Source organism: Lottia gigantea, assembly GCF_000327385.1.
Source record: "Lottia gigantea unplaced genomic scaffold LOTGIsca_83, whole genome shotgun sequence".
NCBI lineage: Eukaryota > Metazoa > Mollusca > Gastropoda > Lottiidae > Lottia > Lottia gigantea.
Window position 1 is genome coordinate 664638 of NW_008710756.1, and position 21490 is coordinate 686127.

The 21490-nt window shown below is 31.3% G+C and overlaps 4 protein-coding genes across 4 annotated transcripts in view; 1 reads left to right on the forward strand and 3 right to left on the reverse strand.

Annotated features, from left to right (window-relative positions):
• Positions 1 to 440: 440 nt before the first annotated feature.
• LOTGIDRAFT_133188 (hypothetical protein) lies at positions 441 to 1626 on the reverse strand (the record flags this gene model as incomplete). Its single annotated transcript, XM_009067537.1, has 2 exons — positions 441 to 1006; positions 1482 to 1626. Coding segments are annotated over 2 exons (711 nt in total), but the record flags the coding sequence as incomplete, so codon positions are not given.
• A 5390-nt stretch (positions 1627 to 7016) lies between these two features.
• Positions 7017 to 11068, reverse strand: LOTGIDRAFT_133318 (hypothetical protein; the record flags this gene model as incomplete). Its single annotated transcript, XM_009067538.1, has 4 exons — positions 7017 to 7143; positions 9587 to 9932; positions 10376 to 10548; positions 10851 to 11068. The coding sequence occupies 4 exons, from the start codon at positions 11066 to 11068 to the stop codon at positions 7017 to 7019; spliced, it is 864 nt and encodes a 287-aa protein (XP_009065786.1).
• A 73-nt stretch (positions 11069 to 11141) lies between these two features.
• On the forward strand, positions 11142 to 14604 carry LOTGIDRAFT_222603 (hypothetical protein). Its single transcript, XM_009067539.1, has 6 exons — positions 11142 to 11188; positions 11582 to 11794; positions 12123 to 12262; positions 12720 to 12810; positions 13384 to 13453; positions 13924 to 14604. Exons 2-6 carry the CDS (start codon positions 11602 to 11604, stop codon positions 14432 to 14434), a joined length of 1005 nt encoding a protein of 334 aa, XP_009065787.1. The 5' UTR covers positions 11142 to 11188; positions 11582 to 11601; the 3' UTR covers positions 14435 to 14604.
• A 5641-nt stretch (positions 14605 to 20245) lies between these two features.
• The window catches only part of LOTGIDRAFT_169225 (hypothetical protein), a gene marked incomplete at both ends in the record, with an annotated part of 40944 nt that continues 39699 nt past the window's right edge, over positions 20246 to 21490 (reverse strand). The window contains 2 exons of the mRNA XM_009067540.1: positions 20246 to 20364; positions 20744 to 20854. Of these exons, the coding sequence (XP_009065788.1) occupies positions 20246 to 20364; positions 20744 to 20854 (230 nt within the window). The remainder of the gene's footprint in view (positions 20365 to 20743; positions 20855 to 21490) is intronic.

Here is a 21490-nt window from a genome sequence, read left to right on the forward strand (position 1 = left end):
AGTGGTATTGAAAATTATTTTGGTAACAAATCAATTACATGATTTCATTGTTACATGAAAAATATAAAGCTACATTAGTGATGATTGACTGACAAATCTACAAAAATGTTTTAATGTATATTACAATAATGATGATGAACTGATAAAAACAGTGGTAATGAACCAATGAAAAAAAATACAGTGATGATGAAGTAATAAATATACAGTGATGATGAACTAATAAATGTACAATGATTTTGAACTAATAAATATACAATGATGATGAACTAAATGATGTACAGTGATAATGAACTTATGAACCTAACGTGATGATGAACTGATAAAAGGGGGGGAAATGAACTTATAAATGCTTGGTGATGATGAACTGACAAAAATACAGTTGTAATAAACTGATGAATTTACAATGATGTTGAACTGATAAATATAGAGAGGAGATTAACTTACAAATATAACGTGACGATTAACTGACATGAAATACAGTAATAATGAACTGGTAAATATACAATGATGATGAACTGGTAAATATACAATGCTGATGCACTGATAACAATATAGAGTGGAGAGGAGATGAATTCATAAATATAATGTGATGATGAACTGGTAGAAAATACAGTGATAATGAACTGGTAAATATACAATAGTGATGAACTGGTAAATATACAATGCTGATGAACTGTTAAATATACAATGATGATGAACTGGTAAATATACAATAGTGATGAACTGGTAAATATACAATGCTGATGAACTGTTAAATATACAATGATGATGAACTGGTAAATATACAATAGTGATGAACTGGTAAATATACAATGCTGATGAACTGTTAAATATACAATGATGATGAACTGGTAAATATACAATAATGATGAACTGGTAAATATACAATGCTGATGCACTGAAAACAATATAGAGTGGAGAGGAGATGAATTTATAAATATAATGTGATGATGAAATGGTAGAAAATACAGTGATAATGAACTGGTAAATATACAATAATGATGAACTGGTAAATATACAATGATGATGAACTGGTAAATATACAATGATGATGAACTAGTAAATATACAATGATGATGAACTGGTAAATATACAATGCTGATGCACTGATAACAATATAGAGTGGAGAGGAGATGAATTTATAAATATGATGTGATGATGAACTGATAGAAAATACAGTGATAATGAACTGGTAAATATACAATAGTGATGAACTGGTAAATATACAATGTTGATGCACTGATAACAATATAGAGTGGAGAGGAGATGAATTTATAAATATAATGTGATGATGAACTGATAGAAAATACAGTGATAATGAACTGGTAAATATACAATAGTGATGAACTGGTAAATATACAATGTTGATGCACTGATAACAATATAGAGTGGAGAGGAGATGAATTTATAAATATAATGTGATGATGAACTGATAGAAAATACAGTGATAATGAACTGGTAAATATACAATAATGATGAACTGGTAATATACAATGATGATGAACTGGTAAATATACAATGATGATGAACTAGTAAATATACAATAATGATAATAACATAAATGGAACAATGAAAGATTACAGTCGTGATGTAGTGGTGAGAATAAAATACAATCATACGATAATGCGATGATTAAATGATAGAAGGACCCTAATTTGAGAATATAATTCAAATGTTTCTCTTACTTTGAACATTAAATATTGACTGATTTTAGAGTTAATACATTAACCACATTAATTTAACTAATGGTGTTGAAATATTATTTAATATCTACTTTGTATTAACGATTACTCTAAAAGTAGAGAATAGAGAATTATAAATAATTTCAATTCATATTAGTTATAGTAATGAAATGAATCTATTTACTAAGTTAATGGTATCATTTACAAATTGAAAACCAGAATAAATATAAAAGTGTGATACAATTATTAACGTAGTACTATTAAATAAATTCTAACATTTAAATATAGCATTATCAAAGATATACTATAAATTGGTATAAGATGCAAACAGTATCTGACCACCCCATCGTTGTAGGGCTAATTCCTTCCAAAAGATAAATTTAGATGTCTAAAACATTTTTCTCTTTCGTTATATATCTTGGCATGGCTGCTTTCACGCTACTTGAAGTCGCTATGGTCTCCCAGGTTTTACATAAGAAGGATTTTTCTTTATCTTCTTTACCATACAGGCCAGAAATTGACAACCGTCACCGATACACTTACACAATACTTTTCCCATAGATTCCGTTTCTTCTAATCACGACCACTACATACGCATACAGTTTTCTAGTAGTCTGTCATTAACTTTAGTAAGTAAATCATAAGCTCCATAAATACAGTCCCTCTGGGATTACTGACTCTTTTACCAATCGAACTATATCTATATCTGTTTTCCGAGAGTAACAACCATGACTGATCTGGCTTGCCAAACTAGATTATTATAGGTTAATGAATTTGTTTTGGGGTTTTGGGTCATTTGTTTGTACACTTAATATATCTTATACTGTGCATTATTTTATTACAAACCTCAAGATAGGAAATATGAAAATAAAAATTATAGATGCTTAAGAGCAAATAAGTCTTAAAAGCATTTATTCTTACCGCATCGTGGACGATTGCCACATTGTAGGCTATCATACCAGTTGCTATAAATGCTGTACATAACCACATACTGAACATTACCAGAGAGGTGGTATTGGTTTCACTAAAATGGTTCACCAGACGATACAAGATAAAACAAGCCAGAAAGATATTGGTTGTCAACAGAACCATCAGCAAAAACGACGTAGGTCTATCAAGTATCTCCACCAGTCGACATAATGAGAGATGACGCCTCCTCAAAAGATCCAAATTCTGTGGAAAGTTTTTGGCCGAACCTTTCAAAACTATTTGCAAAGTGACAGAGTAAAGGCAAAATGCATCCTTGATACTTTTACAGCCGATAAGAATCAAACAGACAGTAAATGCCCAGATGGCGCTGTAGTAAATTAAACAGACGGCTAAAATAGAAATCCACGTCCAGGAATCTGTGAATGGATTGACGAAAGTTGTCAAGAAGTCGCCTCTCATGACAAGGGTCATCACACAAGTCCCAATGACGTTAAAGAAGAAGAAGAAGATGCCTATTGCAGTGCAAACAAACGTGAACACACGCAGCCTCTTCAACACAGACTTCAAACACATGCACTTGGTTTCTTGAATGCATTCGTTCCATAATTTGAAATATTCTCCCCATGTTCCTTTCTGACAATGTCGAAGGATAATTATAAGGCTAAGATTACCTTGGGCAAACCAGCACAAGTTTATTACTCGAGGTAAAAGATGACCAGGCTCATAGTCTAATCCTATCCAAAATGATGGAATGTAACGTAATGTCGACAAAGACAACAGCGTTAACACCAGAAAGCAATATATCTTCTGAAATATCCGACGCCAAGGGTAACCTTTCTTTCTATCTGGGCTCCATGCTTCGGGTATCTGGGTATTTTTCTCACTAATTTCAGTTTTTGTGGTGGAATCATAGTATAATCCAAATAACTTTAAGGTAAATAACAATGGCTTCATTGACTGTTGAATACTATCAGATGGTGGTACTGCTGACATACTGAACAATGATGATCCTCCGCGACTTCAGTTTTTGCAGTTGTTCAAGAAAGGTCACAATCTTAATTTTCTTCTTCTGAAAAAATCAATTCTGGACTTCATTCGATGTTTACAATATTCCCTAGGTACGAAAAACGTGCTGATAAACCTCAAGATAGACTCATAGTATTCGTTTCTTGCAGAATTCTAATTACACGGCTTAATTACAGAAAATCATCCATCTTCAAGTCCAGCACAAAGGCGTAATCACAATCTCATTTTTCTTCTCCGGTATTCCACAAATACAGTTTGACCGTGGCTCTGAAAAATATGTTGAAAAACCTGCTGTATTCGATCACAGATAATATACTTCTCAAGTCCAGTACAAAGTAATATTAACAAATTGACACAATGTTGTTTTGATATGTGAACTTAACAACTTAGAGTGTGCTATTGAAAATATACCACAGGAAGCCAAACAAGCGACAATTCCATACACATTGTTTGATAGGTTTTTGTCCGATTAATGAAATTATTTAGTAAAGATAGAGCTATAGAATAATGTAATGTTGACTTACTAAACTAGAATGAATCATTAATAACCAATATGTTATCAACAATCAATTCTATTAATTCTAGATATCAACCATTAAACAGTCTGTAGTCCGCTTTCCATCTGATCTTTGATATCCACTATAACCGTTTCATTGACAAGAAATAACATTTGGGTTGTTATATTATTATTATCTTTTTGTCATTCTATTGTAGGCTACTAATGATGAATTCAAAAAATCTCAAAAGTTATGAAAATGGTTTTGGTTAAACGGACTCCCGTTTCATTTATTAACAAGTGGTTGCCTAGCAAGATACGCCCACTTTCCTGATACATATCAAGGGCAGTCAAATCATACCAAAAATCTAATTTGTGCAAGATATTTAAACAAACACAAAATAAACTTCTGACAAAAACCTCACCTCACCTCACCTCTAACAAATTTTGATGCGTTTTTATTAAGTCATGGGCAAAAACTCAAATTCCGTTGATCGAAAAATTGTCAAATTTAAGCTTGACTAAGATCTCATCATTATAAATGATCATACGATATTTCATTTAAATCAGATGAAAACTGTACTCTCCACTGTGTTTACAAACAAATTTTGACGCGTTTTTCATAAATCAAGGGCAATAACTCAAAAACCGTTCATCGAAAGATAGCTAAATTCGAACATGTCCAGGATCTCATTATTATAAATATTCACACCAAATTTCATTGAAATTGGATGAAAACTGTAGTCTCTATTCTATAACTAAAAAACAGTTCATCGAAAGATCGTCAGATTCGATCTTGTCCAAGATCTCATGAATATAAATGATCACACCAAATTTCATTCAAATCAGATAAAAACTGTTGTCTCTATTGCGTTCACAAGCCAATTGTGGACGGACGGACCGACCGACGGACGGGACAGGGGCGATGACAATATACGACCACATTATAATGTGGGCGTATACAAACACTGCATTGAATGCCGATCTTACTGACTTCTGTGTAATTTTCCGGGCTAAAAGGTTTTTTTCAAGAATGAATCAGGAAATTATCGATTTTAAATCGTTGATTTTAGTAATCACTTAAGATAAGTAGCACGAATATTCGTTTAGTTGCAGTAAAAAGAATCATCATTTGTTATGACTAAAATATTACTCTGTATATCAGTAATGAATTCAATATTGTACACAGTAAATTTAAACTTCATGATCGGTTTAATTTAATTGATATTCTCTCATTGCTATTGATTGCTCTTATCAGTCGATGCATTCTGATTCTAAGAGACATGTTTTGTTTGTGAATAACTTTTTGAGACTAAAGTCGACTTCTATGTGCAAAAAATCAATTTCGAAATTTGTATGAATTGATTATTGTTTGTACTGGGGGGTCGATAATCTTTGATCACACGTCAGTGATGATGCCACGAAAAGGTTTGATTAGGTGGAATTTATGATGCTGTAAATGTTGGTGAAGTTTTGATCATGATGGTGCTGTTGAATCATTGGAAAAGGTTTGATCAAATGATGATGCCGTAGAACCAATGGTAAAGGTTTAATCAGATGGTCTACTCATTGCTGAGGGTTTTATTAGGTGTCATTGATTATGCCGTCTAATCGTTGCTGATGGTTTTAAGGTGTGATCAAATTAGATTTTCACGAATAACGCCGTGGAAACATTGGTTGAGGTTTGATCAGGTGTCATTGATAATGCTGTGGGAACATTGGTAAAGGTTTGGTAAGATGCCATTGATGATACCGCGGAACCATTGGTAAAGGTGTAATCAGATGGCATTGATGATACCGTGGAACCATTGGTAAAGGTATAATCAGATGGCATTGATGATACCGTGGAACCATTAGTAAAACTTGATAGGATGACATCGATTGGTAAAAGTTTGATTAATTGATCTGGGATTATTGATAAAGATGTGATCAAATGTGGAACCATGTGTAATATTTTGAACAGATACGATCAGTGATGTTCTAGAACCATTGATAAAGGTTTTAATTAAATGTCATCGATGATGCTGTGGAACCACTGATAAAGGTGTGATTAGATGTCGGTGTTCATACCAGATTTCATAGTTGATGCCGCATTACAATTGAGGTTTTGATCAGATGTCGTTGATGATACCATGGAACCATCAGTAAAGGTTTTGATTAGATGTCATTGATGATGCCGTTGAAATATTGGTTTAAGTTAGATTAGATGCCATTGATGATACCGCCCAATCATTGATGTAGCTTCGATCAGTCGCCATTGAAGACCGTGGGACCATCAATACCGTTGGTAAAGGTTTCTATCAAATGTAATTGATGATGCCGTGGAAGCACTGATAAAGGTTTGATCAGATGACATTGATGATACCTCGGAACCATTGGTAATGGTGTGATTAGATTGATGATAAAATTGACTAAGTCATAGATTGTGATCATTGATGATTCCATAAAACAATTCTAAAGGTTTTGATCAAATGTAGTTGATGATATTGTGGAACCATTGGTAAAGTTTTAATCAGTTGCCACTGATGATACCGTAAAACCAGTGGTAAAGTTTTAATCAGTTGCCACTGATGATACCGTAAAACCAGTGGTAAAGGTTTAATCAGATGCCGCTGATGATACCGCAAAACCAGTGGTAAAATTTTAATCAGATGCCGCTGATGATACCGCAAAACCAGTGGTAAAGGTTTAATCAGTTGCCACTGATGATACCGTAAAACCAGTGGTAAAGGTTTAATCAGATGCCGCTGATGATACCGCAAAACCAGTGGTAAAGGTTTAATCAGATGCCGCTGATGATAGGCCTACCTTAAAACCAGTGGTAAAGGTGTGATCAGATGTTAAAAGTGTGATCAAACATTGATAATCCCGCGAACCGTGGATTAAGGAGGGATCAGATTGATTGTCTTTGATAATACCGCGGAACTATTGGTAAATGTGTAATCAACTGTCATTAATGATACCATGGAACGATTGAAATAGGTTTTGATCAGATGCCATCGATAATACCTTGAACTTATGAATTATGGTAGGATCAGATGTCGATGATGATTCCGTAGAACTGTAACCTGTTGATGTCATTCATAATGCATTGGAACTGTTTGAGGTGTTTAAGTGATTAAAGTAATGGATATGCACGTATTTCTAGTCTTAGTCAACACGAGTCAGTTATTCATAATATATCAATATATGACAATATCATTACTTTTATTTACTGAATGACATAAGTAAACATGGTTTGTAAAAACATAACATAAGCTATATGAATTAATTCATTTAATATATCATATCTTTTAACAAAATATCACAGAATTAGATATCACAGATTACCGGTATTTACAAATGGAGATACAACATGCACTATCAACAAAAGAAACACCATGTTAAAAGGATTTTAAAGAGATTTTATAGATTTCTAGATTTTGTGTGTGTATCGGCACTGATATCATCGATTTGCACCATTCCAATTTTCAGTCAGAGTAAATAGTTCATTCAGTTCCTCTAAAAAGTATTGTTTTATGACATTATAGATCCTATTAGTGTCCCCAACCAAATATTAATTTTCTATTCATAACAGTGGATCAGATTAAGACTAAGTAAGCAACCCACAGATAAACAAATTACAAAATCTAGAACTATTTTTAACCAAATTGCTTTGTGAAGATGTGCTTGCCACAAATTGAATAAATTACTGCATCATTACATATGATATGACCATAAATCAATCAGTTGACCAAGAAAAATTTACAAATCGGCTTTGCATGACTTTTAAAAATATTTTAATGCTTTTGATGCTGTAGGTTTATGATGATCCTATCCTTGAGCCATTAAATGATGAAGTTCTTCAAACACACAAGAATATCTCTTTTTAAATAATTCTATAAACTCTTCTGATTTCATTTTCTCTTGTAATTTGGTTGACTTTTGTTCAATAGATGGTAGATCTATCATTGGGCAGGGACTGAAATAATAGAAACAATAGGTTTTATTTATTCATAAAATATTTGCATTTTCTAATAAAAATCTGACCATTTGAGGCAAAATAAAGTTGTAGGTTCTACTCTTCTGAATCTCTTCTGATTCATAAAATTTCAAAGCTGAATAAAATTTCATATTCAACCAAAATTATCCCTAATTTTACAAATGAGTTATTCCAATCGTACACATATACTGTTGATACAAGGTCTGCATGTTTGGAAGAGTTCGGTGGAATTTTAAGGATTGTCAAAAAGATGACTGGTCTGGGACACTTTATCAAACCTTGTCTTGGAATGCATCAGTGTTTTTTCGCTTGAAAAACTTGGAAAAATAAACTCAACCAATGCATAGATCCAACTTTTCGGTTGTGGAGCAAATGTGAAAAATTACACATCTTAGCTTGCATCCAACTATCTTTTAATGTGATAATAACAGATATGATTCATCACAAAGGTAGAAGATATAAGTTTAAAATACTTACTCTAGAGAGGTACTTTCATTAAGATTAAAGTCTATTGGTGTAAATTTGATATGATCTGGTACAGAAGTTCTACTGCTATCACCTAATATTACAATATTTAAACATTCTAACATTTCTATCTGATTTAAACCTATAGCTGATATCATATTAACACAGGTACATATCATCATTTCAGCTAGTCTTTCATTACAATATACCACTATTCCTAAAATATATCATCAACATATAAAATACAATTAAAAATATTAGTACAATATTTAGTGCCACAGTCATCAGAGCATTTAATGGATTGGTCAAAAATTGTATATTCAAAGTATAAAGGTTTTAGAGGTTAAATTTTATTTTAAAATGTAGACTGTGATCGTCGAAAATGCTTGGATGCATTTGGTATGTATGCACAACTTATAGATATAATCCAATTACTGAATATTTGTGTGGATAGTAAACGGTTTTTAAAGGGCTTGCCAAACTGAAACTAGCTATGTTAAAACTGAAAAAAAAAAAAAAAATTGGAATCATTTCATAATGATATCTTTTCATCATCTTGTCTTATTTGTTTGGTTAGGCATAAATTGATCTGATTGTATCTTATGATGTTGACCTATATAGAAATGGCTGGTGTAACGAAACTGAACATGCTTACTATTTTTGAAACACCTAATGGTACCTCTCTTTGGAGAAGTCCACTACTATACATCTTTTACCATACTTTGGACTAGATTAAAGGTATTGTCTTCCTTGTACAGATTTTATAATGACTGTGTGTTCAATTCTCGATCAGTGTGTGATAGTCCGAATAACCTTAAATAAGTCATCTTCACTCATAATTCCAGTCAACCAAACTGTAAATGGGTACGGATAATCCAAGAAAGATCAATGCCAAGAGGTTTGGCCAAGGGCCAGCTGGTAGAAAGGATCCTTAACTGTGAAACCAAGTTGTTATCTATGTAAAATATAGTTGTTTCTTTTCTTTTTTAAAGTGAAAAGGGATACATACCAGGTCCAGTTTGATTAATAGGATTGGTGATTTCAACTACATCTTTCTTTTCTAGAGACATCTTCACATTGACATTAAAATCCCACTTATTCTTACAACTCTCATCAGTCCATCGAAAATCAGATTTAAACACATTGGGTGTTCTGAGGATGAGTTTTATCTTTTGTAAGGGAGTACTAGCTGAGGGACAATACACAACAGTAGAAGGAGACAGACGTCCCTTGATTTCATCAGCTATTCCTGGTAGCTGTGATGGTAATACACAGATAAACAGTAAATTTACATTTGATACCAATTTTTTATTATTATAATAACACTCTACACCTTTATGTTGTAAATATTCTGAAAAATAAAATCATCCTTGAGTTCTGAAATTGTTCAAAAGAGAAATATGAAAAAAGGATTTGATATAAGTTGTTAAGAGTGGGGACAAATTTCTCCTTATGATTTTCACATATTTAAAGAAAAAAAATTTAATAATTCAAATATTATAAAGATCTACACGTTTTGTGTAAAATTATAAAATTAGGATATTACTGTTCTTTAGCTGTCTGTGGTTCTTGCAATTCGACTAAAACTAATTAAGTGTTTGATGACTTCACTGATGGGCCTTATGTGAAAAAAGTATATTTTGTGACTAGTAACGTCATTAAACACTTCGTGGAATTGCTGAAACCACATATGTCTGATTGAAAATTGGAATGGTGCAAATTGAAGCAATCAGTGTCCCCCACCACCTTACAATCCAATTAAAGACAAATATTCTCAGTGTAAGCTTATATTACCTAAAGTTTCTGGACGTCGTGTTGATATTTGAAGATTCTGTGGATTCATTCTACCAAAAGTCAACAAACAGTGAGCTATCTGACTGCCTAATCTACCACCACCTAATATACCAACAGTTAATTCATCTTTAACATTCATATCTTGTAATATCATGGCTGTTTTTCTTGAAGAACTTTGAAGTTGAGATTTCAAACCTCTGGAAATAAAACAATCAGATCATATTTCAAAATAATGTGATCTTTATAAACCTGAAAATGAACAGAGCAGCTTATCAAGTAGGCCTAGGTCATCTAGTAGATGATAGATCTAGTTGATCTGTTTGTGCACCTCCATGCATAAGCATGATTAATCTACTTTGTTTTTAAGTTTTAAATCGTAATACCGGTAATTGTTCAGCAATTATAAACAGAAGGATAAAATCCATTTGGAAACCATTTGGTTCGGCAAATATAGAAAAGTGCCTAGCTAGCAGACGATTTTTTGACGCACCTGACTTCGGATAGAATGTCGACTAAAAACACCGAATGGCCACATATTGAAACCGTAATAGCGTGGGATCTGGGTCTCAAGGATAAAAGTTCTTTTTCTTCATCTGTTAATGCACTTTCAAATTGTAAAGATGGTAATCTTCGAGTAATATCATTTGGATTATCGTTTATGGACGAATTTTGTTTAACTTGTGTCAACGCCATTTCTGTAGTTTCTATGTCAAATGGGCATGCGCAAAGGAAAGATACTACTTCCGATGTAAACATCCGGTTTTCTATTTTTTGAGAAGGAAAAAAAAATTTGAAGGAAAAACATTTTATTTGGTATGTTATGCCTTATTATATAGGCCTATTCCTTTTTAGCTCCTGTTTCAGTTTACTAACAATGATTTTCTGATAAGGTAGCCATAGCCATGTTAATTTGTTAATTAATTCTGAACTGAACTTATGTCAGAAGATGAAGATTATGGTCTAATCTGGTTTCTGTCAAACAGGTTATGTCTAGCCTACAATCTCAGATGACTGTTTAATGTTGACATTGTGACTGAGGTTAAGAAGGTGTGAACGAAGAAAAAACATTTGACTTTACCTACCATCATGATCATGACATGGAATCACTCCACAGAAAAACAAATATTTATACGCATGCAACATAGAGCCTGTTTCAAAAATTCTTATTTTATCAGATTTAATTCTTAGATCTGAATTATATTGTAGAACCAAGTAAAGGTGTAAAAATGGCACATTATAAAGGCGCTATCTCCGAGGGAGGGAGAGCTATGAATTTGATGAAGAAGAGACAGAAAGAACAGAATGAATTAGAAGTTAGAAAGAAGAAAATAGAAGATGAATTAAAAGTTGGAAGTATTGATAAGAAATTTGCAGCACATTATGATGCTGTTGAACAAACCTTAAAGTCTTCTACAGTAGGTAAGAATGTGCTATGTCTATGTTTTTATGTTCTCAAATAATGACCTATGATAGCCAAAGTTTACATGTTAAAATATCTTTTACCTTGTGCCTTTGTGGTTACATCTCATGAGAAACAAAGATTGCCCATGACAATTTATCTACAACTAGTCAAGGGAAAATGTTTTACAGGTATTGTAAATAGTGGTAATGTAAAATGTTCACAGAATACTTTGTAGCTTATTCAGAACTGTTGGACTTAAAATACTTGCAAGTCAATTTTATTCCAAAATTGATTCATAGTCACAGTTCAAAGTACTTATAGCTGTGTGAAAAAATCTGTTTGCAGGTCTTGTGACCCTAGATGAAATGAAAGCTAAACAGGAAAGTGTTTTAAAAGAAAGAGAGAAACAACTTGCTAAGAAAAATGCTGAAGCCAGATTAGTAGAAAAAGAAAAAGAAGACAGGAAAAGAAAAGAACAGAAGAAGGTTTGAATCTTGATTCTTGACTTTTAACAGGCTGCAGGTGTTTTGGTTAGACTGCAAAAATCTTGAAGTTTGATTTTTCATCATCATTCCAATTGATCAAGCTGTAAATGGGAATGGACAATCCAGACCAGCTGGTGGACAAGAACTAAGTGGTTATAATAGTTCTTTATTTCTTTCTTTTTGATTTGCAGTTTCTGAATTTTTGAATTCATCTGATTTAGCCTATGGTCTATCATATAATTGCTGGTGGTGTTTATTTATGATAACTTAAACGCTAAATTATTGTTAAAGCCATAATGTTGGTAGCATTATTATTTGTAAAGCCATAATGTTGGTAGCATTATTATTTGTAAAGCCATAATGTTGGTAGCATTATTATTTGTAAAGCCATAATGTTGGTAGCATTATTATTTGTAAAACCAACATATATTGTGATAACATCATTATTATGTTCTAGATAACATTATTATCATTTGATGTGGAAGATGATGAAGAAGAAGAAGAAGAGGAGGAAGAGGTAGAAATTCCTACCAAGAAAAAAAGGCTGGGTAAGCTTATGGACATTTGGCCTTCGCTTTCTTTTTGCAATCACCTTCTCTTTGGAAGATAGAAATACTGTATTGCTTTATTGTATTATCAAACCATCAAGTTAACTTTATGGGAATTAAATGTCGTAAAAAATGCAATTTGCGTATGTGAATATATAATGCTTGTAAAGATCACCTGAATCTTTCTGGTTGCTGCTTGGAAATCCAGCAGAATTTTGTTCAGCGACATTTTGTTTTCATGTGATTTGATTTGATCCAGATTATCAATAAAATAAGCGATTATCTAATTGACGATAAGTGATTAAGATGAATAGATGTCAGATTATACAGATTTTTCTGAGTGTCAGGACCACTGATTAGTGTCGTTATTTGGAATACACTGAGTGTCAGAGTTTTTTTAAACTAGCCTAAGAAGGAAATCAATCTGGACCAGAAAATGATGTACGATTACGTAATATGTCAGAATACTCAGATGTCGGATATCACAGAGTACACTGTATACTGATTGGAGGGTACCTGCATCCACCAGGTTTATGATAATAACAATTCAATTATTGTAATCTATTATTGTAGGGATGAATCCTGAAGTTGACACCAGTTTTTTACCTGATAGAGACAGAGATGAAGAAGAAAATAAATTAAGGTAACTTTTTATTATAGATCTTTAGTAGCTCACAAATTTTGCAAGAATCTTTTAGAACATGCTTCTTTCATATCTTTTAATGATTCACAGTACCCCATGGAACTTAGTGAAGATAACCAACAGTATAGTTAACAGCAAATATTCAGTGTTCTGATTGGAGAAGCTGATTGATAGCAGAAACATTTGGAAGTAACAATTGCTGTAATACAGTCCTCTCAATATTTGTTTTGTTCTTTCCACGACTGAATTCCTTTATGATACTATGCATCCAGTTTTAGAAAAATCTATGTCTTGGTCAGACTGTGTGGTTAACTTTCAATATCAACTATTAAAGCTTTTGGTCATATGGATTAGATTAAAACCCTAGATATTGTATATTACATAAAATTCCTGTGGTCATGTCATGGTAAAAACCTTCAATTGAATGTAGAGTGCCTTCATTTGATTTCTGTTAATGTTGAATATTTCAGAGAACAACTCAGACAAGAATGGGAAGAGAAACAAGAACAGATTAAACGTGAAGAAATAGATATAACCTACAGTTATTGGGACGGCTCTGGTCATAGACGTACAGCTAGAATGAAGAAAGGCAACAATATACAACAATTCTTACAGAAGTGTCTAGAAAGCTTGCGTAAAGAATTTAATGATCTGAAATCAGTGACAGTCGATCAGTTGATGTATGTGAAAGAAGATTTGATCATAGCTCATCATTATTCTTTCTATGATTTTATTGTGACTAAAGCTCGTGGAAAGAGTGGTGCTTTGTTTAATTTTGATGTTTATGAAGACGTGCGTATGGTGAATGATGCCAAAATAGAGAAAGATGAATCCCATGCAGGAAAAGTTTGTTTACGTAGTTGGTATGAAAGGAATAAACACATTTTTCCTGCTAGTAGATGGGAACCCTATGATCCAGAGAAAAGTTGGGATGGTTATACAATTTCTGATAAAAATGCAGCCAAAATTTTGGTTAAATAAATCCATATTGAGATTATTGACTTCTGATTACTGCATGAGGTTTGTACACAAACTAATCTTGAATAAACAGACAATATATATTACGGATCATTGGTATTGTGAGAGATCTCACTAAAATACTAAATGTATTCTCCATTCATTTAATAAAAATTCAGAATATTTAACATGAATCAAGTGTAGGAGTTCAAGTTGAATGTTATACTTATAGCCATATCCTTAGCCTATTGAGTTTCTGGGGGCTGCTCTACATGTTCTGAATTCATGAAATCAACTGTACGATACAAAACACAAGTTGGAACAGAGTTCAGAACGCATTCCATGTGTGCCAAAGAATTAGTAGGTGCAGATATAATTTGGCGGGAAAAGGAATAGAAGGGAAAATTTTGAATGTGACTTAATCTTGTTTTGAACTCTTTGATTGAGGCCAGAATGGGAACAAATGGAACTTGTTCAGAACTCACCAATTAAGTGTCACCTGGATTTGTTTGATAGATGTATTTGATTCTCTTTGTTTCATGTACATGAAAATAAATCTAGGATCGCACTTAATGATTTTCACATGAAAAAAACATTTAGACACATTGAGATTTTATATCTGTGCTATATTATTGCCTGATTCTGATATCTGTTTATAGTCTTTTGGACATCTGGCCCTCCAAAATATCAAGAGCAGTTCTCCTTTCGATATTTGACCAGACGAGACTACATGGAAATAATAGACTGCTCTCCTCTGATATTTCTATGAGCAGCCACATGTATGAGTAACACAATTCTTACCGTGCTCAAGTCCAAATGATCCTTTTAGAAGATCATGATTTTATAAATGAATAAAACTAAGAATTTGACAGCAAAATATTTATTTCTTGTTGACAAAGCAATGACTATGACGTTTTGTTAAAATCATGCCTTACATAATTAATAATAATAATAATAATAATAATGAAATGGAAGACAGCTAGGACATGCTTATCTTCAAGACACAAAACAAACTGACAAAACATAACAATATATCTAACAAAATACTTATATTTCATTTAATAATTTTGACATGATTACGTTATTGTTTAAACAGAAAGATCACAGTTCATTCAAGATAGAAAGAATTATTTCATTGGCAAAAACTTTACCTTAAGCCTTTATTAACCAAAGCTCTTACCATTTAATACCACTTTCATCTTAACGTAACACAGTTAAAATTGTAGAGGGATTATGTCCCGATTAGAAAAATGTGGTATATACTTCCAAAGCTCGCTTAATTAAGAAATGATCCCTACAGAATAAGAATCTCAAACCAATGAAATTTCGCCTAACCATTCCCATGTATTTTGGGTTTAGACAGTCAAACTTAAGAAAAAGCAGATAAACCTTCCAAGTCTTGAGCAAGCCAACCTAAATTAGCATAGAAAAAATATACCAAGGCACTCATCTACAAAAGATAGACTAAAAAGCTTTGATTTACAAAAGTGCTTTGAATATAAAAGAGTGTATGGAAGCAATAAGGGATTGTTGGTTGTTTAAACATGAGAGCTCATAGAACAAAGAATTAAATTTTCTTCATAAAAAATCTCATAGCAATCATGTGAAAATATTAACATTTGGTGTTAACTAAGCACTATTGTATATTTTTGTTATCTTTTGGAAATTGAGTCAATGGGGCTCTAAGGGAAGGCAAATTATAGATATCAAAATCCTTTCTGTAAGAAAAAATCATTCTACCCATAATAAACTACAAATTATTAAAAAAAATTCTTCTTTAAGATGTAGTTTTATGGGACAAATGAAAAATATCTGAAATTTTCCATCTGTGTGGTCTAATACTCAGTAATAGACAAAGTATACCAAAAAGGTTGGTAGTCTACTAGCTTTGAAGGGAAAGTTCTTTCGACATTCAAATAACAAAACAGGTCACAAATTACTACGAAACAAATTATTCAGGATTTCTCTTTGGTTTACAAACTATACCACAGTTTCCATTTAGCTGCTAATACAACAATAGAAGTGCTTGCGCTTGCATTAAATGCAATTGTTATGGTTTATTTCAATTCAATATTGCACATTTAAAGATCAAAGGACTGTTCGATTCAACTTTCGTGAAATTTATAAATTTTGCTTGATTTTTGTGGAACGAAGAAATTGTTTTTATTGAACCTCAGATTAAAGATTAATCTCAGTTAAAAGCTAAGACAAAACAATTACTTTTTGGTTCATCAGCACTTTTTCAAATTTTTTACAAAATGTGCTACTTTCTTATCCAAAGTAAGTGTGTTAAGGCAATAGCACATGTATCTTTTCAATTTATACTCAGATAAAATGATTCAACAGTCTTTGTGCTGCTTGGGTACGTAAATGCAGCTTAAAAAAATACATCAAAATTCATTAGAAAATGTTACACAAAAATTAACTAATGCCAAAATATCATTTTTAATAAAAATACATTTTAATCAAATCTAATTTCATGATTTTATTGAAGAGAGCTTAAAGAGATTGTAAAGGAGTTTTCGGAATTTTTTATGTGTATTAAGGACATTGCTAGCAATTAGCACCATTACATATTTTAATCAGACAGATTGTTGTTCCTACAATTTCACTAAAACCAAGTGTTTGATGAGATCACTAATCGCAAAATATGCTTCATCTCATAAAGCCAATGTCAAACACTTAATTTTAGTGGAATTGCAGGAACCACAGATATCTGATTAAAAATTGGAATGGTGCAAATTGATGCTATCAGTGTCCCTGATACACATAAAAATGCTATAAAACCTCTTTACAATCCTTTTAATTTGAAATTAATCAGACCTAATGAAAATTTCTAATGAAACAGGACTACACAGTAGTTAAAAACACAAAATAAAAATAAATGAAATACAAGACAAGTTAATCAAAGCACTAAAAATTATTCAAATAAAAATACAAACTTTATCCTTTGGCATGAAAACATTTGATGCACTATACATAAACAATGAAACTATAGACAATGAGCACTTATATAAATATACTATAATACATATACACATACTTCATATTATATCATGGTGGGCCTTTATATTAATATCATTGTATTGTGGGATACTTCTTATACTTTTGGCATGATAAAATTAGTTATCCAAATTAAGGAATTATAAATAACTTAACATATATATATATATGTGTATTATGGGGTTGCTTGATTTGTGCGTTCTGCACATTCAATAACACAAGATAGAACAGAGTTCAAAACCTGTTCCATGTGTGCTGAAACACACACCGTAGTTGCAAACAGAATTCAAAATGGCGGAGAAGGAAATAGATGGGAATATTTTGAATGTGACATATTCAGCTTCCCTACTGTTCGATTGAGGCTAGAATTGGAACAGACAGAACCTGTTCAGAACTAACCAATCAAGCGCCACTCAAAAACCTGGCCAAAACTAGAATAAATAATTCATGTGTTATTCATGCTGTAGTTGATAGAATAAACAATTGCGAAAGATTCAAAGACAAATTGTGGCTTACCCAAAACATTTTTCTCTCTACAAAGAACAATAAGAAACATGCTTGAGTAGAGGAAAATTACAGATTAAAGTTGTCATGCTTTGTGAACATGAACGATTGCTGAAATTTCTTAAGATCATATGTTACTTGCATACAGTCATCAATAACAAATTTTTCCAGCTAGCATAAGTAATTGCACCATCCATATCACTTTTCAAAAAGGAAAACTGATTTTCTGGCCCAACTTCATCTACCATACATAATTAAATTTTTCTAAATATTTCAAAATCACATAAATTAAATGGATTACATTATATGACTAGGGACTTAAACAATTAATATTAATTAATAAACGGGAACATAATTAATTGTTAAATCAACTACAAACTAACAAAAAACAGTTTATTTCTTAAATCATAATTCGTGCATCTTTCTATGTTGAATGAATAAAATCCATTATAATATTAAAACACTACCTTGGAATTACCATATTTACCCAAATAATGCCTTAGATGAACATGAAAATTGTTGAATTTATCTAATTAAAAACAAAAAACAGATATGTAATTTTGTCATATTTATTAACTGTGACATAACTACAGAAAAACTTTTCATTTTGTTATTGGAATGCTTCTACAAAAATTGTGCTAATAAATGTTGCTATTCAGACATTACCGTATTCTACTTAAAAAAATTTGTAGGGTTCCTCTCACTAGACCATAATTACTAAAAAAAATTACAAAATAGGGTTCCCAAAGATAAAATTTAAAAGACTGACAACTGTACAGTGAATCGACAAATACAACATCATTAAACATAATGCTATTCAGCTATGTTATGCTATGCTATGGTATTTTGACCTACCTAATAGCTAAATTATTGGCAAGTCAACACGGCATACGAGACAGTTAATTATAAATTAATAATACAATCTACCCTAAATACTGAACAACTGAATATTAACCTAGACATTGTAGGTCAACACGTGTCCCTTTTTAAAAGACAGACTCAAACCAGATTTGGCAAAAATTTGTAAAAGTTACCCAATGCCTATTGACAAAAAAGCAAGTCAAAAAAATGCATCAAGTTACGAAAATTACTAAATTAGACAGAAATTAATATCTGGTATGTAAATTTCTAATTCTTTACAAATTTCATGATCCTAATGTACACAAACATAGTCTAAAATCTACAATTACATTATGTATTTCTTATCAGAACTATACCTCGTTCGATACCTCTCGTGAATACCGTGTTCACAGGGTCATTGCTGTGAATTTCTGTCCGATATTGTGATTCACTCATATAAACTACTTTGGAAAGTCGTGAAAATAGGAAAACTTTTCCACAACTTCTACGACCTTCACCTTGACCCTGTGCAAAAATGGGTTTCTATTTTGTTCAAAGACGTTCAACAAAAGTTGATAAAGAGCTTGAAATTGTAATATAGAAATATATTAACACCGCTAATATAATCTCTTCATCCACCTTAGTTATAAAGTCATGAATATTGCCCAAACAGTCTTCACTTTAGCGATTTGCAAGAAAGTTGTAAATACTATTTTCACAGCAGGTATCGAATACAGCAATACATTATACAAATAATATTGATAAACACATAAAAACTTAATAAGATTTTAAAATGTTAAATTTAGCTTTTTGTGTTGTTAATTAAATGTTCAGCTTGCTGTGTATGCGTAATGTTTATACAATTACTTTTATCTTAAGGTTTAAGCTCAGAATTAAGCGAATATTTGAACATTCAGCTCTTAATCTCATTTTCTAAAACCCATGAATAGTCAGTGAAGAGTGTAGAAATAGGAAGTAAAATATCAGCTTCCATATAAAGGTACAAATAAAAAATAAGCTTCTATCTGAAAGCTTAAAATTTAGCTTTCACTTGTCATGATGCAATTCATGTAAAAAAAAGAGCTTGTCTTTATCTAGTAGTAATGTGTTGTAAACGTTAAGCTTAAAATCAGCTTCTTATCAAAATATTGTGTACCAATAAGCTTTGTGTTAAAATAGGAAGTAAACATTCAGCATTTAAGTTCTTATCCTATAAAACTTTGTTACAAAATTTTACATAACATCAATATTTCATCCACTATCTTCCCTACATTTTCCTTCATAAAAACATTTTCAAGCCATTACAGTTTATGTTGGTGCCTTAATGGCTTCCATAAATCTTCAAAAATATCACAAAATCCTTTCATCCAAGCTGAATAAATAGTCTCACTTAATCCATTCCTTTAACATTCAATCTGTACAGTATTGTTCACATGTAATATTCTGTGCGTAGTTAGTAACTCACTGTATCTGAACACAATGTTCACTTCATAATGCTGTATCATAAAATCCAAAGATAGCAATTGGCATACTCTTAATATGTGTCTGCCACTGTGATGATAGTTGAAAAAACTTGACTCCTGTCCATTCTACACTATCAATAACAACTACAAGAAATACAAAATAAAATTTATTCGATAGGCTTCAATTTGAAATAAAAAAACTAGAAGGAAAAAAAAGAAAGATAGATTGATCAAATTGACCAGACTACGTATTCTTGAAACGATCTTAGAGCTAGGATTACTAGAATCAATGTTAGAAGATAAGAACAGATAATAGGACATCCTATTGCTAAGATCGTTTCGAGAATACATGGCTTGAACTAAACCCAGGGTCCAAATTCTTCCAATTCCCTTTTTCCTCTCTTGCATATCATTTTCAAAATAAGATTTCAATAAACATGCCGCAGACAGGTTATGCACTTTCAATGGAAAAATTTTGATCAGTGATTTTGGCAGTAATATTTTTTAAAATATACATAGATACCTTTGAGAGTGAAATTTTGACTTTTAGATGTACAGATGAGACGATTTATACCATCTATAATTTGACTTTTAGATTCTATATCTTTACCTTTCTTTCCAATTCTCATTACAACTATAATATACAAAATCTCATTTTACCTCATATTTTACTCTCATTTTGTAGTTAAACGTGACATATCAACAAATTAGCGGTAATATGCAAAAGTAATTTGCCCCTCAAAATAGTTTTAATTATCAAATTGGATGAAATAGTCAACTAAGCATCAGGAGAAACATAATAAAATTCTTATTTAAATAATAAAATTCTTATTTAAAAAATAATAAAATTCTTATTTAAATAATAAAATTCTTATTTAAAAAATGATAAAATTCTTATTTAAATACTAAAATTCTTATTTAAAAAATAATAAAATTCTTTTTTAGAAAAATAAGAAAATTCTTTTTTAGAGAAATAATAAAATTCTTTTTTAGAAAAATAATAAAATTCTTTTTTCGAAAAATAATGAAATTCTTTTTTTAGAAAAATAATAAAATTCTTTTTTAGAAAATTAATAAAATAATTATTTAGAAAAATAATAAAATTTTTATTCAGAAAAATAATAAAATCCCCCTTTAGGAAAAATAATAAAATTCTTGTAGTGAAATAATAAGATTCTTATTCAGAATAATAATAAAATTCTTTTTTAGAAAAATAATAAACTCTTATTTATAGAAAAATAATGAAATTCTCATTTAGGAAAAATAATAA